The 24,735-nt window shown below is 43.5% G+C and overlaps 1 protein-coding gene across 4 annotated transcripts in view; it reads right to left on the bottom strand.

Annotated features, from left to right (window-relative positions):
- Positions 1-24,735, bottom strand: part of LOC111969857 (inositol 1,4,5-trisphosphate-gated calcium channel ITPR1-like) — a 148,620-nt gene that overhangs the window by 98,082 nt on the left and 25,803 nt on the right. For all 4 annotated transcript variants that reach the window (XM_023996185.1, XM_023996186.2, XM_023996187.1 and 1 more), the window contains exons 4-12: positions 14,236-14,351; positions 13,620-13,706; positions 10,159-10,317; positions 8,302-8,400; positions 7,163-7,246; positions 6,906-7,052; positions 3,988-4,083; positions 3,675-3,719; positions 2,160-2,314 (exon numbers count right to left, since the gene is read on the bottom strand). In XM_023996185.1, the coding sequence (XP_023851953.1) occupies positions 2,160-2,314; positions 3,675-3,719; positions 3,988-4,083; positions 6,906-7,052; positions 7,163-7,246; positions 8,302-8,400; positions 10,159-10,317; positions 13,620-13,706; positions 14,236-14,351 (988 nt within the window). The remainder of the gene's footprint in view (positions 1-2,159; positions 2,315-3,674; positions 3,720-3,987; positions 4,084-6,905; positions 7,053-7,162; positions 7,247-8,301; positions 8,401-10,158; positions 10,318-13,619; positions 13,707-14,235; positions 14,352-24,735) is intronic.

Below are 24,735 nucleotides of genomic sequence, written 5' to 3'. Positions count from 1 at the left end.
CGGCACACAAGCAGACTACAAATGCATATTGGGCCGGGCATGCCCTGAGCTCGTGAAATGAGCGCTACTGGAGCGCTATTGGAACGAAATTGGAGCAGGGGCGAGAAGGCCGACACTCCAGCCTTTGGGAATCTCACTCCGTGCTCCAGTCAAATTGAGCACTCGTCGCTCCCTTCAGCTCTGCTCCGCTCACATACTCTGGTATCCACCTTCTCTGGCCGTAGGCGCAGACAGTACACCAGACACTGGCTGTATTCTTGGCCTGGTTGCGTAATGACCCATTAGGCTAACAGGCTTACCTTTGTGTAGACCATCCACCATGCTCAATCTAATGACTCACACCTAAAGCTCAGCCTGCCTACTCGTGTCCTGAAGAACATGGGTTATTTCAGGTAGGAAGGGAGGGGAGGAGGAGCCGAGAGGGAGGGTGCAGCCAATAGTAGCCAGAAGGCAGGCACGCACCTGACAACGTTACACAATGCAGTCTTTGACACTACAGTGAGAGACGCTGGCCTTATCTGATGTGATGCTGGTGACAGAAACAACCACACTATTGTTATTTTAGCAAACACCGCCATTGCACATGATACAGTCAATAAGGGTGAAGAAGAAGGAACACAGCAAAGGTAAATATAGACATATGGTATGTCAGCAATCTACGCCCTGTTGCGCACATGAGAGAGCTAGTCATCTTTACTCACACTAGTGTGTGTGTGTGTGTGTGTGTGTGTGTGTGTGTGTGTGTGTCAGTCAATAGAGTTTCAGACACTTGTAGAATCTATGTCAAGGTGCATTGAAGCCGTTCTGGCTCGTGGTGGCCCAATGTCCTATTAAGACACTTTATGTTGAGAAAACATGTTTTTCGAGGCAGGGTTTCTGTATAGCACTTTGTGACATCTGCTGATGTAAAAAGGGCTTCATAAATACATTGGATCGAGCACACCTTAATATCACATCGTCTGATGTCCATATTTGCAGTAATACAGTATATGGACAGAACCTGATCATTCCCATGTATTTGGAAGTAGCCGTCTGAAAGAGCAGTTTACTTCATGAGAAATATGATGGTGTGTTTTCTGTGTGGGGGCAGATGGATGGTTATTCAACATCTGGCTTCCGTGTTTAGTTAGGGGACCGGGAGGTGGCTAGATCAAGACATGTTGCAACATCTTCTGGTTCTCCTGAACAAGCCTGCAGTGCTGCAGTCTGCCTCATCACCATGGTTTCCTGCTTCAAACCATACCGGGACTTTCCTGACTATTATTAGATAGTAGAAAACAAACTGGACTCCCTCCTACACACACGCACACACAGAAAGTGGAATGAATTGCCAATGTCCGGTATCACCTCAGCAAGGTCAGAGTTCTGACTGATTTTGAGAAAACACAACAGCACATTGCTGTGGTAGATGGGGAGACATCTTAGAACTATGGATCACTTTGAAAACAAAAGTTCTAAAATTGAATCATGTGCACCACTAAGCTATGCTGTCCTGCAAACCTTCTATTCACATCAAAGAACAAACAATTGAACATTTCTTTAGCTATCCCACAATAGCCCTGAAATGGTCCTCTCTGAGCAGTCCTCAGAGAGGTCCTTGGTTTCTCAGACTAACTAGGCTGCATGATTAGACACCCCTGAGGTCCCTTCCCCATCTCTATGAAAATGCGTCACGGGTGGGTGCCCCATCCAGTCAACACGTGACTGTCAGCAGCAGCAGCAACACGTCCGCTACAGGAGGAAATAAAGTCCTGCCCACTACTTCCCCTGACTCCTAGTAACCCTGGACTCCCTAATAACCTGACGGTACAGGTTCACGTGGGGATAACGTTGGGATAAAGAGGGCACCAGATAGATTTGCATCAAGCGTCGCCTGTGCTATTTAGACCAGGTTGTTTGAAGATGTGATGAAAGACAGATCATAGCGGCAGGTAGGCTAGTGGTTAGAGCGTTGTACTAGTAACCGAAAGGTTGTACAATCGAATCCCCAAGCTGACAAGGTAAAAATCTGATGTTCTGCCCCTGAAAAAGGCACTGTTCTTAGGCCATCATTGAAAATAAGAATTTGTTCTTAACTGACTTGCCTAGTTAAATAAAGGTACAATTTTAAAAATAGCAGGTATAGCATGTGTGGAGAGGTGTGATATTTGACTGTGTACCTGGGCACTAGGGAGTCCCCACCTCTCAGGGTGGTAGGGTCCAGCTCAAAGATGGAGGAGATGTCCATGCCATCAGGAACAGACACCAGTTGGTACATGACCCTTTCCTGGGGGGTTCGCAAACGCGCTCTCAGGGCCTCATGGTCCGAGTCCAACTGGAGGTACAGTATAAAGAGGACACTGTTAGTTCATATTGAAGTCCCAACACAGCAGTCCAGTTCATCATTTCAATATTACTGTGACTGTGTGTAACACAGATGAGGAATGAAGATATGTTTCCTCTAATCTGTTTCTAGTTAAGACTTATGCATGGCAACAATAACTTAAAATCAGTGCTATATCAATGGATCACATTAAGAAGTTAAAGCATTGCAACATTGTTCGGGTTACTGCAGTCAGAGATTTTCTAATTTCCAGCTTTACAGTACAGTAAGGCAAGTTAATCATTATTCTGATATTGGGATAATTGACTAACCTAACTCCCTCTTTTCCTCCATCCCCCAAGACAAATACACAAACCAACACATCTCTCCTTGTATTAGCTGTACTCATCAGTACCACTCAGATGAGGACTGAGCAAGAAGTTACGTTGAGATGGGAGTTACGCCAACTCAGAGACCTTTTCCAATTTTAGAAGAGCTAATGTGTTGTTGACGCATCCTGTCAAGTTGACTGATCTAAAGGCTAATTCAATTCAGAATGCATTTAGATTTATATGATATATAAATCTATAAATAAAAACATTTGCGGAATGTTCCCCAATGATGGAAGGAGGGCCCCCCCGAGTGAAAAAGTTTGGGAACCACTAATCTAGGCTAAGGGCTTATATAATAAGTGAGTTTTTATGAATGCAATTCAATAAGAAGGAAACAGAATCAAACTATGGAAAGACAGACAGACCCTGGATTCTACCACAGAAGATCATGTTTCTTTGGCATATTCCCTCCATAGACACACTCCACACAGAGTAATAGATGGTGTTCTACTGCCATCTATGGCGGAGCTCCAGTACCATACACAGAGAACATGGTATGATGACATCCAGTGGAGATCTACTACAACTGCCAATGCCATTGAATTTGTAAACCTATATTACAAGTGGACGCTCTCCTTTCAGAATATGCAGAAAAATCTTCAAAATGTGATGATGATCGAAAATGTTTTTCATAAGAACTACTCAAAACACACTACACACAAACAGTGGCTTGTATGGAGAGACCCGAATTAAGGAAGTCAGACCAAGATTTAGTTGAACTCTCTTCAAGAGGGTGAATTCGCTATTAAATCATGGTTAAAGAATCTCTCAATTCATCAATGAAGTATTTCAGAGGATGAAACACACCAGGACAGACACAGTACCTGGAAGTTAAAGGGAACAGAATCAACCACCTGAAAAGAAAAACAAGATCCAACACAGAGTTGAAAGTGTAGATCAGCAGCGGTAAATAAGGCAAGTCAGAGCAAACAAGGCTCACACATGAAACACAGACATTCAGTAGTCTCTGGTTGACTTACTGAGGATCTGGGCTCAGGACATTCTTCCTTATAGTCGGGGTTCACCTGAAAAGATATCAAGAACCAGAATGGGATACTTAACTCCAACATGTGAGGAAGCAAGAGACAATACATAGTCCTCTTATAAGTGAATAGAAAATAGATCAGGTCCAACTTAATCAAGCCCCGTTGTTAAGACTTTCAGATCGCATACTGAAGCACTACAAGATGATTGTACACATTATACTCCCAGGTATTAATCAACTGAGCCATGCAAGTGGTTGGTTGGTAGACTACCATGTAATATGACTACTGTCGGTGTGAGAGGACTCACCTCAGCAGCCAGGTATGATCCTGTCGCAAGGTGTTTGAACCGGAACAGGCTGTTCCAGTAGCCAGCCCCGCCCCGACAAGGGTCATGGTGGACCACCTGATAAAAGAATGCAAAACCTGACAGCATGAGAAACAGCTGTCTGGACTGATAACATACGAGTAAAAACCTCTTATAAGATACAAGACGACCCACATGGTTTCACCTGGTTCTCTCCATCCCAGGGGCCTCATTTATCAACCATGTGTAGGCAAAAACATGTGCGTAAACCAGGCATGGGATCATTTACACGCAAAGTGTGAGATTTAAAAATGGGAACGCTTGCTTGAGAGTGTATGTAAATGTACACACAGCCATGACCATGTGTATGGACAGTGCCAATTGGGGGAATGAGGGAACTGCTTGTCAAGAGTAACCTATAGAATGGGGAAAACATATATTGAAAATGTGTGAATTCAATCATTCTTCGATTTCATTGTATTTCCATTGTGAATTCATGCAACATAGTATCTTAACAGGCTATATCATATACATACATATACAAAGCATGTGGACACCCCCTCAAATTAGTGGATTTGCCTATTTCAGCCACAACCGTTGCTGACAACTATATAAAATTGAGCTCACAGCCATGCAATCTCCATAGACAAATATTGGCAATAGAATGGCCTTATTGAAGAGCTCAGTGACTTTCAACGTGGCACCGTCAAAGGACGTCACTTTTCCATCAAGTCAGTTCGTCAAATTTCGCTAGAGCTGCGTTGTGGCTAGAGCTGCCACGGACAACGTAAGTGATGTTATTGTGGAAACGTCTAGGAGCAACAACGGCTCAGCCGCAAAGTGGTAGGCCACGCAAGCTCAAAGAATGGGACCGCCGGGTGCTGAAGGTCGTAAAAACTGTCTGTCCTTGGTTGCAACACTCACTACCGAGTTTCAAACTGTCTCTGGAAGCCACGTCAGCATAATAACTGTTCGTCGGGAGCTTCATGAAATGAGTTTCCATGGCCGAGCAGCCGCACACAAGCGTCGGCTGGAGTGGTGTAAAGCTCACCGCCATTGGACTCTGCAGCAGTGGAAACGCGTTCTCTGGAGTGATGAATCTGCTTCACCATCTGGCAGTCCAACGGATTAATCTGGGTTTGGTGGATGCCAGGGGAACGCTACCTGCCCAAATGCATAGTGCCAACTGTAAAGTTTGGTGGATGAGGAATATTGGTCTGGGGCTGTTTTTCATGGTTCGGGCTAGGACCCTAAGTTCCAGTGAAGGGAAATCTTAACGCTACAGTATACAATGAAATTCTAGACGATTCAGTGCTTACAACTTTGTGACAACAGTTTGGGGAAGGCCCTTTCAAGTTTCAGCATGACAATGCCCCTGTGCACAAAGCGAGGTCCATATAGAAATTGTTTGTCAAGATTGGTGTGGAAGAACTTGACTGGCCTGCACAGAGCCCTAACCTCAACCCCATCGAACACCTTTGGTATGAATTGGAGCGCCAACTGCGAGACAGGCCTCATCGCCCAACATCAGTGCCTGACCTCACTATTGCTCGTGCCTAAATGGAACCATGTCCCCGCAGCAATGTTCCAACATGTAGTGGAAAGCCTTCCCAGAAGAGTGGCGGCTGTTATAGCAGCAAAGGGGGGACCAACTCCAAATATGCCCATGATTTTGGAATGAGATGTTCAACAAGCAGTTGTCCACATACTCTTGGTCATGTAGTGTAATTTGACCACATCAGTGTATTTTGTTATGATAATAATCCATATAAAGTACAGTAATTATTAAATCAAAAGGCAAGTGTGAAAGTGAAACCATTGTTGAAGTTAATGGGAAATTGAATGCGAGAAAGCTGATCTTGCTCTGTTTGAGACACGCTGCATTTCGCAGAGAGCACGTTTTTTGTGACAGGTGGGACCTTTTTACAGAAAGTACAGATTGGCATATCAGATATCATTTTTTGCAAAGACACTCTGGTTTTTGGCCACAGGCACACACCATCACACAACAGTTTGCGGTCAAGAGGGGTTTCTTTGCAATTTATGGGTTCCCAAATACCAACGGAGCGATAAAAGCCCCATCCCAAAACGAGTTAAACTATGGAAAAGTCTACAACTCAATTAATGTGCAGGTGATAGGTTATGTGACGCACAAAAGACGCTGCTGAATGTGGTGGCAAGGTGGCCAGGTGCAACGCACGGCTCATTCAGTCTACACAACAGCAATGTTGGCCTCTACGCCTACAGGAGAGAGCTGTTGAGGATGGGTGGCTTATTGGTGAGTGTTGCCTACTCATTTGAAGTATATTTGCCATTGCTAAAGCAACTTGAATTATCCTAATGGCCCTCTCTTTGTAGCTACTGTTTGTTCAAATGTTTACTGGTCAAGCCACAACTGAGCGAGACAAATAAAACCTTTTGGTTGTACTCAACCTCTGACACCAACACCTTTATTTCAGTCTCGGAAAAGTTATATGATTCTTAGCTTTTTTTGTTGCACCATTGTATATCATGGTACAGCGGTGTATATTTCCCACAGGCTTTAAAGGGATGATTTTGACCATATGCAAATAGCCAAGGTAGTGCACGAGCACTGAGGCTGAGAACAATATTGGTATATATCATTGGAGATCTCCTACCAGTGTGTGTATGATGCCCGTGTGATGGTTTGATAAATCACACTTTCTTTGCAAACGGACATTCTAAATTCTGTTTGTAAGTAGCATTTTAGAATAGTTTCACCGCAAAATTGATAAATTAGGCCCCAGGACTTATTCACGGTAAGTAGCTTTGGAACAACCTACAGAATGTCATGGCAATGCAAAGTTATCGTGTAAACATATCCTTAAATATCAGTGTCATATGTGATCGTGTACCATGAATTACACCATGTATCTAATATCTCATTGTCCTATGCTCACCTCCACTTCCCACAATGCCTTGCTGCTAGTGGCGGAGGTGGCGGACTGGCGTCCTGTAGTCCTGAGAAAGACGTACTCCTTCTTCTTGAAGTCGTCACATGTCAGGAACTTCTCCTGCTCTGCATGGAACAGCCGAACAACGTCACCCTGGCAACACAAACACAGACACCAGTCAGGAAAATGAGGGCAGGAGAGCCATCTACCCTGTTTGTGTTATTGTGTCCAATACATTTCAATCAACTAATCAGAGTACCTACCCCTTTAAGAATAGTCTCCTTGTTGTCACTCCATTTCATGAACAAAACTACTTTCCAACTTGTGTTGCAGTTTACAGAGTTCACCTGAAAAACAAAATGAAAAGCATGTGTGAGTTGTGTCAGGAAAGACTTGGTTTAATTCTCAGTTATACGGTTGGGATAGACTTTAATTCACATCATCAAGTTTGTCTTAAAAAAGTGACATCAAAACAAATGAGCCTGCGCCTTTTTGTGCATGTGGGTTTGTACAGGCTTGCAGGAATGGAGCTCAGTAATTATGCACTGTGTGTACAAAACATTGGGAACAACTGCTCTTTCCATAACAGATTAACCAGGTGAAGCCAGGTGAAAGCTATGATCCCTTATTGATGTCACTTGTTAAATCTACTTCCATCAGTGTAGATGACGGGGAGGAGACAGGTTAAAGAAGGATTTTTAAGCCTTGGACATGGATTGTGTATGTGTGCCATTCAGCGGGTGAATGGGCAAGACAAAAGATTTAAGTGCCTTTGAGTATGGTTGTAGGTGCCAGGGGCACCGGTTTGAGTGCGTCAAGAACTGTAACGCTGCTGGGTTTTTCAAGCTCAACAGTTTCCCGTGTGTATGAAGAATGGTCCACCACCCAAAGGACATCCAGCCAACTTGACATAACTGTGGGAAGCATTAGTCAACATGGGCCAGCATCCCTGTGGAACGCTTTTGACACTTTGTAGAGTCCATGCCCTGACGCATTGAGGCTGTTCTGAGGGCAAAAGGGGGTGCAACTCAATATTAGGAAGGTGTTCCTAATGTTTCGTACACTGTCATTTTTCATTTATGGCTGTTGAGCTTTAAGAATGGTGTATGGACTAGCATAAACAACCATCACTTCATTAATTCAAGACAATATGGCCGTTTTACACTCCATTCTTCACATATAGCAAGGATGATTAGTACGCAACAAAAATAAAACAGGAACTAATGAATGCATTTCCTCATCTTTGAGAGGACAGAATGAACAATAACAAAGCACAGTTCTCAGCATAGTTAAAACCTGCACTACTCAAGGAAGTGAAATGTTCAGGGACACCTTGGTTAATAAAACAATAGAGACTTTCCCAATATGGATTCTGTTCCACAAGATGAAACATGTACTCTACCTCATTGCATCCTGGGTTGTCCACCAGCTGATGGCTGCTGGCGTGAAGGGGCTGTCCAGCGTTCACAGGGTTAAGGACCACCTTGTCTCCAATCACCACCTAGACAGACCGGGGAGCAATCATTAGTATTATTATACACACACAGTATAATCAACTACACAGAATATCACGGCCACACACGCTCACACATGTACACACAGAGACATGGACACAGAGACACAACTAACACTAATAATTCAATATTAAACTGATTATGGCAGTAGGCTGATTTTGCAATAGTCATATAAACACCTTACTCTGCTTATCCTAATTGTCGTGAGGTCAAAATCTAAGTAAGCATACGCTGCTTTTCTGAGCATTATTTCGAAATTATTAGGACATGTAAACACCTTAAAAATCTGCATTCCAGCGGTGTATTTTAGCTGCGCAGGTGCTCGCACCAGCCGAGAGCCTCCTCCTTTTGGGCGAGTGAAGTGAGTTCAGAACAACTGAATGTATGCATCTTAGAGGTAGTAGTATTCACTTAAAAACTTTATATGTCCCAACTCAGAATCAAATATGCTTCCCCAAAATAACATGTTCCCTGTGGTAGAACGTTAACATTGATTGCCGATTTCCTGCATTTTCAGAGTGCCTTCAGGTAGATGGATTTCAGATGCGTCCATGCTTCTTACAAAGCATGTAAACGTTTTAATCGAACCATTATATTAAATATGCATCCACAATAATCACTTTATTGTGTGCATGTAACTGCCATCATTATCATATATATGATCATGTAGAAAACCACTGATAGCATTTGTACATACATCAGTGTTCTCCAGAGTGTGCTGATCTACAGAGGCCCCAGCAGAGCTGCTACACACGGCAGCTCAGGCACACGCACACAGGGAGGGGTCAGATTAGTTTAGAGCAGAGGAAAGGTGCCCTTCAAGATAACCAGAAGCTTTCCACTTCTGGCAACAGTTGATTGCACAATGAAAGAGAACAGCTGTGGTCTTATAACAGCCAGGTGAAATCCTGCTGCCGCACGGGATGTCCTGCCGCACAGGTCTGAGAACTACCACCGCATGATTCATTCCTGTCAACATCCACTATCCTCTTAATGTATATAACTAGTGCTTGGTGCTATGTAACACCAGGCAAATAATGATAACACATTGGTTGACTTGTTCACATCAGACCATGTTGGCTACCAAGCACTAGGTGGCCACACTGGACCATCTCATCAGCACAGGAATCATTCAGCCAGAAATACCCTAATGGCTAAAGCTAATGAACTTACCTACGGTAGCCTACTTGCAATTGAACTAGTACACACCCTGAAGCCATCACAATGTCAAAATAGGTAATGATATATTCATGTATTTGTACAACTTGTCAATTCTATACACCCCTGATTCTATTTATAAAGCAGGTAAGCTTAAGCGGCATCAAGCGTTAATAGAGGAGTGCTGTCCGAGAGATCCCTGTGGTAATGATTTTTGCTGTGGCCACTGACGCCAGGAGCTTTAAGAATCTTGTGTGCCAGACTCATCATGTGAACTTTCAGTGAGATCTTTACATGTTAAGCTCTTAATCACTCTTTATCTAGATGCCTACTGACAATACAACTTTGACCAGCTAGCCTGAATGGTTAAATGTTAAAATGCTAGGCATATCCACCAATTAAGAAATTGAAACCTGAAGAGAACAATACCGATAGCTATGAATCAGAACAATCAATGAGCATCACGTCTTGCTCTTGAGAGGAAAGGCTGTTGTCTGGGCTTTACCATTGTTCTATAGAGAGACATGACAAGACCTCCTATCTGACCTTTGACTCACACTACAGCCAACCCTGGGCTAGACACTCACACTGTCTCCCAGGGAGCGCAGTTTGTAGAAGGGCTGAATGTAAAACCAGGAGCCCTCGTTGCCTGCAGAGTCCAGCGTCACCCTCATTGCATTCTTCTCCAACAGGGCAGGGAGTCGCTTATTCACTGTCAGGTACTTATTGCTTTTCAAGTGCAACAGCTGAAACAGTGGCAAACAACAGACACAGTTATAAACTCATACGTGCATGTAAACATAATAAGTGTACAGATGCATGTCACAGTCTGAGTCTATCATGGAGTATATCTACAAGGAGATTTGGAGTTAGATATCAAATAATGGCACAGTGGCCATTCCTAGAAATCCCCAAAGGAATGGCCCCTTTTCTCCCCCTGGATTATTATTATTAATATATATAAGAATAATCCAAGGCACTTGTTCAGATATAAAATCGGCAAAAAAAGTGTCCCTTTTTCAGGACCCTGTCTTTCAAAGATAATTCATAAAAATCCAAATAACTTCACAGATCTTCATTGTAAAGGTTTAAACACTGTTTCCCATGCTTGTTCAATGAACCCTAAACAATTAATGAACATGAACCTGTGGAATGGTCATTAAGACACTAACAGCTTAGGCAATTAAGGTCACAGTTATGAAAACTTAGGACACTAAAGAGGCCTTTCTACTGACTCTGAAAAACACCAAAATAAAGATGCCCAGGGTCCCTGCTCATCTGCATGAACGTGCCTTAGGCATGCTGCAAGGAGACATGAGGACTGTAGATGTGGCCAGGGCAATAAATTGCAATGTCCGTACTGTGAGACTCCTAAGACAGCGCTACAGGGAGACAGGACGGACAGCTGATCATCCTCGCAGTGGCAGACTACGTGTAACAACACCTGCACAGGATCGGTATATCTGAACATCACACCTGCGGGACAGATACAGGATGGCAACAACAACTGCCGAGTTACACCAGGAACGCACAGTCCATCTATCAGTGCTCAGACTGTCCGCAATAGGCTGAGAGAGGCTGGACTGAAGGCTTGTATGCCTGTTGTAAGGCAGGTCCTCACCAGACATCACCGGCAACAACGTCGCCTATGGGCACAAACCCACCGTCGCTGGACCAGACAGGACTGGCAAAAAGTGCTCTTCACTGACGAGTCGCGGTTTTGACTCACCAGGGGTGATGGTTGGATTCACGTTTATCGTCGAAGGAATGAGCGCTACACCGAGGCCTGTACTCTGGAGCGGGATCGATTTGGAGGTGGAGGATCCGTCATGGTCTGGGGCGGTGTGTCACAGCATCATCGGACTGAGCTTGTTGTCATTGCAGGCAATCTCAACGCTGTGCGTTACAGGGAATAATTCCTCCTCCCTCATGAGGTACCCTTCCTGCAAGCTCATCCTGACATGACCCTCCAGCATGACAATGTCACCAGCCATCTGCTCATTCTGTGTGTGATTTCCTGCAAGACACGAATGTCAGTGTTCTGCTATGGCCAGCGAATCCCATTGAGCACGTCTGGGACCTGTTGGATCGGAGGGTGAGGGCTAGGGCCATTCCCCCTAGAAATGTCCGGGAACTTGCAGATGCCTTGGTGGAAGAGCGGGGTAACATCTCACAGCAAGAACTGGAAAATCTGGTGCAGACCATGAGGAGGAGATGCACTGCAGTACTAAATGCAGCTGGTGGCCACACCAAATACTGACTGTTACTTTTGATTTTGACCCCCCCTTTTTTCAGGGACACATTTTTCAATTTCTGTTAGTCACATGTCTGTGGAACTTGTTAAATTTATGTCTCAGTTGTTGAATCTTGTTATGTTCATACAAATATTTACACATGTTAAGTTTGCTGAAAGTAAATGCAGTTGACAGTGAGAGGACGTTTCTTTTTTTTGCTGAGTTTATTTCTCATGACCTTCTTTGCTCCATAATTTCAACTAAGACATAAATCAGGCATGTTTACACTATTGACCTCAACCAGCCTCGCCGCCTCAAACAGGTATTCTACATTTGCATTGCTTGCTGTTTGGGGTTTTAGGCTGGGTTTCTGTATAGCACTTTATGACATCGGCTGATGTAAAAAGGGCTTTATAAATACATTTGATTGGTACTGTGAGACTAGACCTTAACCAACCTTTCTGGTTGTGGTTGTTTGTTTTGAGGGAGAAAGCAGGGACTGAAAAAACAAGTAGTTCAAAATGTCTCAGACAATTACAGATATATGCGTTTACAATGCATTCTCTCAAGTGTTGTAGCTACCCACTTACTAGTGTAGTAAGACTGTGTTAAATATTAAACACTGGCAGAGGAGCACAGCTGTACCCTACTGCCCTCAATACCTTTCCTGTCATCACACCCCTAAAACACATAAACCCCATTGGCCTACTGTACAACTTCCTCAAATACAGTTCTGAAAGCATGAGCACCATTTTTCAGGAGATAGCTGTCCTAAAATATATGCAGGTGTTTTGCCTTTTTAGATGATAGATATCGCTAATACAATGGGTCTGTCACTTGACACCAACTGACATAGGGGAGAGTTGGGTAAGTTTTACATTTTTACATTCAGCGTCACTCCTTCAAGGAAAAATGTTTATTCTTTCTAACAAAGATATCTACATATATTTCAGGATGTTGTGTATCCCCCCCACAAAAAATCTGAATTCATGTGAACATTACAGTTTTCAACACAAGTAGTATAGGACAAGTAGTATAGGACTTTTTTGTAAATTAATCATTTTAAGCATCTTTTAACACAGGCTTAACACCTAACTTTTAACATATTCCAGGCCCTGTTCTTACCTCATATCCCAGCTATAATGCCTTGCATTACACCTGGGAAGAAAACACTTCAATTTGCTGAACTTCCATTGGCTCAACTTACCCCAAGGCAAACATTTTGACTATATTAGCCTCCACAGCTACAAGGATACACTTTCATGCTCGGTTTAGGAACTCATATTGAAGCTTATAGAGACCCCAACTGATCAATAGATAAATATAAATAAATATCTACTTTGGTTTAGATAAAAGCATCATTAAACCTCTAACACAATACATTCATTTGACTTGGTGAAAATACATTTTTGGGACCAAACTTGCTTTCCATGTGGTTTCTTCCTTCACAGACTCCACAAAATGATGACCTCTTCCTAAATATTTGGTCAAATTATTGGTTTTCTGTATGGTTTCCTAGAAACAAGGGACCTCAACTTAACCCACTCTCCCCTACTATAGAGCACATCTACTTCTAGTGGTCCATTAGACCGGTTTCCCTGTGACATGATAATCTCACTTCTGTGTGGTAAACTTTCACTGGTCAAATATGCAGAGGATGATAAGGCCTGGATGATAATTGTCTGCATTAATGGAGGAGCTGTATTGCCTTTCTGCTCCAGGCTCTTCACTAACCTTAATGACACTGTCATGGTATGGCTATACCAAACTCAATCTCATTGTTACCACGTTACCCTTACTCTTCCTGGTCATACCTGAATTACATTTCCGTATTGGATTACAGTTCCTAGCAGCTTTCGGTTCTCAGATTCATTCTGTTTCTTCTCCAGATCAGCAGCATGCTGAAACATAGGGATAAAATATTATTATGTCAGACAATACAATAGCCACAAACGAAAGAGAAAACTCAACAGACCGATTGTCGGTCTGCACAGTTCGGGGCCGGTTGTTCGCTATTCATTCGCTTGCTGTCTACGCGGTGTGTTTAAATGGGACCACCCACCGTTGGTGATTGCCATCATTTTCACTTGTTTCTACATGTAGAATCGGTTTGCACTTGGTATGAAAATTACGGCCAGTACTCTGTTCAGAGGTGTGAAGTACTCTTGGGCCGGAGACGCTCAACAATCCTACCGGTCTGTCCATGCCTTTAGATTTAGTGCTCCAAAAACACATTAAGAATAAGATGCAGTACTTTATGAAATACCGATCTGGCTTTATGGCGTGTAATAAAAGTGGAGTGTCTCACTTGTAATGATTTTCTTGACCTCAACAACACGGCAACGCATGCAGATTAGAACCGGAAAGCAGAATGGGAAGCAGTCGAGTTAGAGAACAATGAATAGAAACCATTGGGATGAGGGTACTCACGTGGAGCTTGTTCAGTAGTACTGTGTCAGTCGTGCTGTTTCCCCCTGGTTTTGCTGCCTTCCAGAACTGTTTCTGTGCAGAGTACCTGTTCATGGGGCACAGCTTGAAAAGGCAGTCTGGAAAGAAGAACAGAGAAGGAGAGTCAGAGAAAAGATGTGCTGATTTATCATCAAATCCATAACATTGAGTGCATGATGAATAAAGTGGTGGGAATATTTACCAAAAGGGCATGGAGGAGTAATTGGCTGTCAGTATAACAAGAACATGAATATCTCTAAATCAATACAACAGGATGATGGTGAGACCTGACAGAAAACCCTAGATCCTCCTCCAGTCCCCGAGGCTGGCTACCGGCAAGGCACAATGGGGGACCTGATTATCTGTGACAGGTGTAAAAAACTGCCGTTCCAGTGAGCACCAAGCGCCACCACAAAACTCGTCCAACGAACGCCACAGTACAGGGATTAGCTGTCATGGGATGCATGGTGGGGGAGAGGGAAGAGCGAGATGGATAAGCACAGGAGGAGGTGAAGAAAAGAGAGCCAGGGACAATAGGAGAGAGGGATAGGTAAATGAGCGAGGGAGAGGAAGTGGGTTTATGGAGTGAAGAAGACCATGTTAGGGGAATTAGGATAGGAGGACAGAATTGGGAGGGGTGTAAGCAAATGATACACAGTACGAAGGAAGGGTTGTGTCTTTTCTTTTTTTAACAACAGTTGGCAAACTGTGCAGGAAATGGCAGGGTACAGTATGACACAACCCACAGTGCAAATATTGAGGAACAGACAGGAATCAACATAAAACAAGCCATTGAAATGCTTAAAACAATGCTGCTTTAGATCAAATAAATGGAAGTTTACACAGCAGGCCCACTGTACTAAATAATATAATAATGTACTACTATATATAATACTTAGTACAGAATTGTCACAGTCACGTTAAATACAGCATACTCGGCCAGACTGTGATGATCCAATGATAAAAGGGTCAACAGGTGACATTCTTCAAATACCATCGCCTTCTCCTTTCGTCCATGTTATCACAGCTCTGTGAGAAGTGTATGAATACAGTCAGAGACAGTCTATCACTGACAGGAATGAGTTGTCCTAGCAGGGAGTAAGATTTCCTAGAGAAACACACCTAAGTGTCAGACATGTCACCAAAGCAATTACTGTTGCAATGTACCAATCCCACATCAGAGAGGAAGAAGTGAGGTTTAAAACGCTGGGTTAAAGCTCCATGGAAACCAGTCCTTTTAAATAGCTTAACAGGGCTATTAATACTCAACGGGGATCTTAGGATTTAGCCAGGTACACTTTCCCTCTGTTCAGTGCTCAGGCACACGGAGTCTTGCATGGAGTCTCAGTCCTGTTGCTGTGGCTACCTGGAGGAGTGATGAGGCCTGTGAGAGGCTGGAGAGGTGGGGTGAAGACGAGTACACTGCTCCATCCCAAACCAACCTTGAAGCCCCATGAGGAAACTTAGGCAAATAAGGTTGAAACATGCTGATGCCATAGCACTTGGTCATGTCATCACTTGAGGTCATCTCTTGAATTGCCCTCAATAGACTCTGCTATACTTCAAATGCAAAGCCTTCTCTCACTGCGAGAGAACGCTATCCTCTCACTGTGCAGGGGGAACTGTAGCCATGACTGATAGGACTTTCAGAACCACACGAGAGCTCCATTGTTCTACATCCATATCTATTACTGACCAATCTCAGAGTCATTTCAATGGAATCCCAATAACTCTGGAACCTTGAAATTTGCAATAGATGCCCACAATAAACTAGAACTTCAGTTCCAGAAGGAACTTCTGACATTGCCTTTAACAAAGTAGTTCACTACCAGCACAGTATTCACTTCATGCATTCAATGTCGGCTGCATTTTTGTTCTGGGCCCAGTTTCCCAAAATCATTTTAGGGCTAAATTAATTTTTAGAACCTTCATAGCAGCACCACTAAATCTCCAAACAGTCTTTGAAATGGTTACAAACAAGCAAAGAATAAAAAGATGAATGAAAACTGAGATGACTGCAAATAAAATATAAATACAGTATAGGCTACATAGGCCTATATACAGTTATCTTTGTTTTCTTTATTATTTGGTTAGGTCAGGGTGTGACATGGGTGGTTTGTTTAGTTTTTGTATTGTCTAGGGGGTTTTGTATGTCTAGGGGTTTTTCTAGTCTAGGTGTTTATATGTCTATGGTTGCCTAGATTGGTTCTCAATCAGAGGCAGCTGTTTATCGTTGTCTCTGATTGGGGACCATATTTAGGTAGCCATATTCCTTGGGTATTTTGTGGGTTGTTATTCTATGTTTAGTTGCCTGTTCTGCACTAGCCATATTGCTTCACGGTTCGTTTTGTTGTTTTGTTTAGTTCAGTGTTCTCTCTTTTATTAAAGAGTTATGTTCGCTTACCACGCTGCGCCTTGGTCTCCTCATTATGACGACCGTGACAGTAAGCATTAGAATAAGCAGCAAGGTTTGCAGCCAGCCAAATAGGCAATAATATATTTCTAAGAGCTGATCCGTCACCAGTATTGTAGAATAATTATAATGTTAAGGTTAAGTTCAGTTCAAGATTTGAATGAAGAAAGCTGATCCGAGATCAGCGCTGCATGTCTTTCGATCCTATCAGTATCAACACATGCTCCAACAACTCACTTATTGAAAGTTCTCCCTATGTGATGTGAGTTGTTTGGCCATTATAAGAACGATGCATCTTTAAAATTAACTGTGACATCACATCTCTGCGTTGCCTCCGTGCTGCTTGTTGCTACCTGCCAAACTTATTTTTTTAAACTTTTAATAACCGTTTAATTAAAATTATGCATTTAACCCATTTACCAACGTTTAACTTTTTTCCTCGCTGAACTTGATACTTTTTTTACAACTTTTTCCACCCCGGATGCTTTATCTGGACATGTTTCTACAGGATCTCCACCAGCCAAAAAGTTAAATAGTAACATTAACGCTATGCCATCTAATTTCAGTCGCTGTACTCATAATCTACAGGAGAACTATCGCCTCATGGTGAAGATAGCCGAGTTGCAAGCCCAGCTTCATATGCAATCGATAGGCATGGGCAATTTAAGTGTAGGAAAGAATGAAACAGCATTTGTCACCAGTAAGTACAGATAGTAGTATAAATCCCTTCCCCCACGCACAGTCCCCGCAGCTGGACAATTTTTCAAGGCTTCTGGTAAGAAATGCTGTTGGCATGCTCAACTGGTGTCGCTAATTCAGCCAACATAAACTTTAAAACAGGTTCTCCCCATTAAGCAATGAGTCAGAGTCAGATGCCGAGCCTTCTAAGGTCTCTCTTCCACCCGTTACGATTTGGTCTGAGCCACCGAAGCCTCCTACCAATAGCTCTGACAAATTTTAAATCCTGGTCATTGGCAACTCCATTACCCGCAATATTAGACTTCAAAAGAATAATCCAGCGATCAAACACTGTTTACCAGGGGGCAGGGCTACAGACGTAAATGCTAATCTGAAGAGGGTGCTGGCTAAGGCTAAAACTGGCAAATGTAGAGAGTATAGGGATATTGTTATCCATAGTTACTGTTTACAGGCCTCCTGAGCCGTATACAGCATTCGTCACTGAGTTCCCTGAATTTATATCGGACCTTGTAGTCATGACAGATAATATTCACATGGAAAAGTCCACAGACCCACTCCAAAAGGCTTTCGGCTCAGTTTGTTTTGGTCATCGACTCAGTTGGTTTTGTCCAACATGTCTCCAGACCCACGCATTGCCACAGTCATACCCTAGATCTAATTAAGGTCCTGTGTAACAAATATTGTGGATCTAAATGTTTTTCCTCATAATCCTGGACTATCGGACCACCATCTTATTACGTTTCCAATCGCAACATATAGTCTGATCAGACCCCAACCAAGGATTATCAAAAGCCGCACTATAAATTCTCAGACAACCCAAAGATTCCTAGATGTCCTTCCAGACTCCCTCCACCTACCCAAGGACATCAGAGTATAAAAATCGGTTAACCACCTAATTGGGGATATAAATTTAACCTTTCGTAATACCCTAGATGCAGTCTCTCCCCTAAAAACAAAAAACATTTGTCACAAGAAATGAGCTCCCTGGTATACAGAAAATACTCGAGCCCTGAAGCAAGTTTCCAGAAAATTAGAACGGAAAGACAGTACCAGAAAAGAGCTTGGAAAGTCAGTAGCGTACAATATTAAAGAGCCCTCAATGCAACTCGATCAGCCTATTTTTCCAACCTAATTGAGGAGAATAAGAACAATCCAACATTTATTTTTCGATACTGTCGCAAAGCTAAGTAAAAATCAGCATTCCCCAAGAGAGGATGGCTTTCACTTCAGCAATGATGAATTAAACTCTTACAAATCATTTGTACAAGCATTTCGCTACACTCGCAATAACATCTGCTAACCATGTGTATGTGACCAGTAAAATTTGATTTAATTTGTATGTTTTGTTGTTCCTCAAGGTTCCGTTTTAGGACCACTATTGTTTTCACTATATATATATATTCTACCTCTTGGTGATGTCATTCGGAAGCACAATGTCAACTTTCACTACTATGCAGACAACACACAGCTGTACATCTCGATGAAACATGGTGAAGCTCCAAAATTGCCTACCCTGAAAGCCTGTGTTTCAGACATAAGGAAGTGGATGGCGACAAATGTTTTGACTTTTAAACTCAAACAAAACCGAGATGCTAGTTCTAGGTCCCAAGAAACAAAGAGATCTGCTGTTGGATCTGACAATTAATCTTGATGGTTGTACAGTCGTCTCAAATAAAACTGAAGGACCTCTGCATTACTCTGGACCCTGATCTCTCTTTTGACGAACATATCATGAATACTTCAAGGGCAGCTTTTTCCCATCTTCGTAACATTGCAAAAATCAGAAACATTTTGTCCAAAAATGATGCAGAAAAGCTAATCCATGCTTCTGTCACTTCTAGATTAGACTACTGCAATGCTCTACTCTCCGGCTACCCGGATAAAGTCTTTACTGAAGACTCATCTCTTCAGTAGGTCTTATGATTAAGTGTAGTCTGGCCCAGGGGTGCGAAGGTGAACGACAAGGCACTGGAGCAACAAACCGCCCTTGCTGTCTCTGCCTGGCCGGTTCCCCTCTCTCCACTGGGATTCTCTGCCTCTAACCCTATTACAGGGGCTGAGTCACTGGCTTACTAGTGCTCTTCCATGCCGTCCCTAGGAGGTGTGCGTCAATTGAATGGGTTGAGTCACTGACGTGATCTTCCTGTCCGGTTTTGCGCCCCCTCGGGTTCATGCGGTGTTGGAGATGTTTGTGGGCTATACTCCGCCTAGTCTCAGGGTAATAAGTTGGTGGTCTGTTGATATCCCTCTAGTGGTGTGGGGGCTGTGCTTTGGCAAAGTGGGTGGGGTTATATCCTGCCTGGTTGGCCCTGTCCAGGGGTATTGTTGGACGGGGAAACCGTGTCGCCCGACCCCCCCCGTCTCAAACTCCAATATCTATGCTGCAATAGTCTATGTGCAGGGGGGCTAGGGTCAGTCTATTATATCTGGTGTAATTCTCCTGTCTTATCTGGTGTCCTGTGTGAATTTAAGTATGCTCCCTCTAATTCTCCCTCTCTCCCTGCCCTCCCGGAGGACCTGAGCTCTAGGACCATGCATCAGGACTAATTGGCCTGATGACTCCTGGCTGTCCACAGTCAACCTGGTCTCCACCCGGCACAGTCAGAAAAGGACTGGCCACCCCTCAGAGCCTGGTTCCTCTCTAGGTTCCTTCCTAAGCTCCTGCCTTTCTAGGGAGTTTTTCCTAGCCACCGTTCTACATCTGCATTGCTTGCTTTTTGGGGTTTTAGCCTGGGTTTCTGTTTAAGCACTTTATGACACCTGCTGATGTAAAAAGGGCTTTATAAATACATTTGATTTTAAACACTCGCCCATAGCTATCGGGAAGCCAGGCCCAGAGCTAGTATGGCAGTAAACAAACTGCTGCTTAACAGGCGTTTATTTCGTATTTTGGAGAAATTACAGCCTCAAAAGTTCTTAAGCACTCCAGGAACAACTGTACTTTGGTAATAGACTCTTTCCCAATTTTATTAAGTGACTGGCTTCCATATAATATTACCGAGCCAGCAAGCGCAATAAAAAAAACTAGCTGGCCAGCTAAAACTGGTACAGCTAGCTAGCTAACTAATAGTACCTGCTGAGTCAGGCTTTTATCTTTCCCTATTTGTTTCGACACTTGTGGGTCATCAGACTTCAAAAACAACAACAGTAGGCCTATACCTAGCGGTCTTTAAGTTTTTTGTATATTCTCGCTAACTAAAGTTTAGTTATTTCTTTAGCTAGCTAGACAGGTGGAACAAACTGAAGGGAACTGTCAAGCAGCCGTGCAGTGAGTGTGTGAGTGACCAGCTGCCTGCAAAATGGGGTGCCTATTTTCTCAGGCGCACAATGAATTGATTGAAGCAGTTTACTGGTAGGTAGCATGCCTTGATGTGGAGAACCTATAGAATGCGGAATCACATTTTTGTTCATGACATGTAAGGTCTAGAGCAGGGCTTTGCTTATAAATTCACAAGATAATGCCCCTCATATGTTGCTACTTCAAAAAGCGATAACATCGAGTTAGCCATGTTTATGGAAGTTCTCATTCCACTGGCCAATGATGACAGTTTCTAGAAGGATGAGCTCACTTAGTGAATATGCACCTGTGGAACGGTTGTTAAGACACTAACAGCTTACAGACGGTAGGCAATTAAGGTCACAGTTATGAAAACTTAGGATACTAAAGAGGCCTTTCTACTGCTCTGAAAAACACCAAAAGAAAGATGCCCAGGGTCCCTGCTCATATGCGTGAATGTGCCTTAGGCATGCTGCAAGAAGGCATATGGCCAGGGCAATAAATTGCAATGTCCGTACTGTGAGACGCCGAAGACAGCACTACAGGGAGACAGGATGGACAGCTGATCGTCCTCGCAGTGGCAGACCACGTGTAACAACACCTGCACAGGATCGGTACATCCGAACATCACACCGGCGGGACAGGTACAGGATGGCAACAACAACTGCCGAGTTAAACCAGGAACGCACAATCCCTCCATCAGTGCTCAGACTGTCCGCAATAGGCTGAGAGAGGCTGGACTGAGGGCTTGTAGGCCTGTTGTAAGGCAGGTCCTCACCAGATATCACTGGCAACAACGTCGCCTATGGGCACAAGCCCACCGTCACTGGACCAGACAGGACTCGCAAAAGGTGCTCTTCACTGACGAGTCACGGTTTTGTCTCACCAGGGGTGATGGTCGGATTTGCGTTTATCGTTGAAGGAATGAGCATTACGTTGAGGCCTGTACTCTGGAGCGGGATCGATTTGGAGTTGGAGGGTCCATCATGGTCTGGGGCGGTGTGTCACAGCATCATCGGACTGAGCTTGTTGTCATTGCGGGCAATCTCAAGGCTGTGCGTTACAGTGAAGACATCCTCCTCCCTCATGTGGTACCGCCATGCCCAGAAAAGAGCCCAGATCTCAATCCCATTGATTGCAGGAATGTCAGTGGCCAGCGAAGAGCCCGGATCTCAAACCCATTGAGCACATCTGGGACCTTTTGGATCAGAGGGTGAGGGCTAGAGCCATTTCCCCCAGAAATGTCCGGGGACTTGCAGGTGCCTTGGTGGAAGAGTGGGGTAACATCTCACAGCAAGAACTGGCAAATCTGGTGCAGTCCATGAGGAGGAGATGCACTGCAGTACTTAATGCAGCTGGTGGCCACACCAAATACTGACTGTTACTTTTGATTTTGAACCCCCCCCTTTTTTCAGGGACACATTATTACATTTCTGTTAGTCACATGTCTGTGGAACTTGTTCAGTTTATGTCTCAATTGTTGAATCTTGTTATGTTCATACTAATATTTATGCATGTTAATAAGTTTGCTGAAAATAAACTCAGTTGACAGTGAGAGGATGTTTCTTTTTTTGCTGAGTTTAATATCACAGTTGAGTATTGATCAATCTCCAACCAAGCACAGAATGCTGCTCCCTGAGTGAGTCTGCTTCTGTATGTCAGAGATGTAAGGTCTGGTTTGGTTCCAGGAAATCAGCATATGGTTTTCCTTCTGTACTGTGGCATGAACACACTTTGCACTTGTCTTGCTAAAATGAACTGCCTGGTCTTGCATCTAATCAAACACCATGGTGTATTATTATAATACAAAAGCACAAGACAGGGCTGGACATGGTGGGAAAAGTCAAGGGGGATTAACCCGTGCAGGACCTTGTGCTCTATTTCTGACAAAGAGAAAAATATTAACATTTAGGACAGATGTTTAGCAGGGAGGGCAGGATCAAGACAACTAAAAAGTTCCTAGGTAGCCTAGTCTCTAATTACGTGCATCTGAGATTTGCTCTCTTTCCTAAAAGCAGAATTCTTCCTTCCTCTTCATTTTTCGCCAGTTAGACAGCATTGCCAAATAAGGCAGGGAGGTCAGTGGGAAAAGGAGCTGGAGATAGGAATGGACCCTGCTGCCAATGTCTACCAATACTCTTGTAGGCCTACCCCTCAGACAAAAACTCCGGTGACCTACAGTATAACCACCCAATACAACATCAGTCCAGATAACTTTAGTCACTCCCACTGCTGCAACTAAGGTTCATCCATCCAAGCCTAGATGATTAAATAGACGAATGTCCAGTAGTGGTCATGTCTACTGTGGCTATTTGGGGAACCGAAACAACAGTTGTGCAAACCACAACAAAAATATCTCGCCATCTTGACAATGCAAATCATTGAGCAGAAACACAATTCCGAAATGTGGCTAAAGACGAATTGTAGGACTATTCTCAATCAAAAATGAGAATGGTAAGGCCAGAAAATAAACAACAGCGGTACGAAAACATACAGTTGAAGTCGGAAGTTTGCATACACTTAGGTTGAAGTCATTAAAACTCGTTTTTCAACCACTCCACAAATGTACTGTTAACAAACTATAGTTTTGGCAAGTCGGTTTGGACATCCACTTTGTGCATGACACAAGTAATTTCTCCAACAATTGTTTACAGACAGATTATTTCACTGTATCACAATTCCAGTGGGTCAGAAGTTTACATACACTAAGTTGACTGTGCCTTTAAACAGCTTGGAAAAGTTCCCGTGTAGTGGGGTTCCGTGTGGAAGAGGGGATCAATCCAAATTGGCAGAATAGATATAGTGACCCAAGGAGAAAAAAAAAAATAAATAAAAAATAAAAATAAAAATAAATAATAGTTGTCCGGTATGCTTATTCAGGTAGCAGCCGATAAGACAGCTAACGATTAGCGGGCCTCAGGTGAGCGTTCAGGTAACGTCGGACGGAGGTGCCAGTTGGATAAATCCCTCGGGCAGATAACGTCGGCAGTCAGACGTGAAGGCCCGGTGGGTTCCGTATCTGCAGCAGCAACAAAAGAAACGTGTCCGGATGGTGATGGAACTCCTCAGCTGGCTAGCTCCAGGATGATTTGAGTTTGCTCCGGGGTCGACGTAAGCCAATCGTCACACGGTTTGCAGCTAGCTAGCTGCGAAGTCAAGGTGCAAGTGACCAGAGCCTGCGGCTGGAATCGCGGGAAACTGAGAGAGAAGAAAAGTCCCGGAATGCTCCGGTCCGAGTCGCGTTGCACAAAAGTGCCGGTAGATTATCGAGCTAGAGGAATAGCTGATGACCAAACACGAGGGCAGCTGAAAACCAACGCTAGCCAGCAAACCGGCTAATTTCGGGCAGCTACAGATTAGCTTCTGGCTAGCTATCGGAGTAGCTACTGGTTAGCTTTCAGGCTAGCTTCTGAATTAGCCCTGGCTGGCTTCCACGATGGATTTTCAGTTTGAGGTAAATATTACTTTTTAGTAATTGGTGAAGCGGGTTGCAGGAAAGCTTTTGCAGGAAAGCTTTTGTAGTTGAGTTCTTGGATAATAAATAAATAAAAGATAAGTGAAGAGAGGTGTAAATATATATACAGGACACAAACAATACGGAACAGAAAAAGACGTCTGAACTGCTAAGCAACCTTGGGGCTTATAGGACTTGTTTTATGTGGATATAGATACTTTTGTACCTGTTCCTCCAGCATCTTCACAATGTCCTTTGCTGTTGTTCTGGGATTGATTTGCACTTTTCTTACCAAAGTACGTTCATCTCTAGAAGACAGAACGAGTCTCCTTCCTGAGCGGTATGACGGCTGCGCTGGTCCCATGGTGTTTATACTTGCGTACTATTGTTGTACAGATGAACGTGGTACCTTCAGGCGTTTGGAAATTGCTCCCAAGGATGAACCAGACTTGTGGAGGTCTACAATTTTATTTCTGAGGTCTTGGCTAATTTCTTTTGATTTTCCCATGATGTCAAGCAAAGAGGCGCTGAGTTTGAAGGTAGGCCTTGAAATAAATCCACAGGTACACCTCCAATTGACTCAAATTATGTCAATTAGCCTATCAGAAGCTTCTAAAGCCATGACATAATTTTTTGAAG

The sequence above is a fragment of the Salvelinus sp. IW2-2015 genome, linkage group LG11 (genome assembly GCF_002910315.2).
Source record: "Salvelinus sp. IW2-2015 linkage group LG11, ASM291031v2, whole genome shotgun sequence".
Lineage (NCBI taxonomy): Eukaryota > Metazoa > Chordata > Actinopteri > Salmoniformes > Salmonidae > Salvelinus > Salvelinus sp. IW2-2015.
The sequence above is the reverse complement of the archived record's forward strand: the minus strand, read 5'-3'. Positions and strand labels throughout refer to the sequence as shown.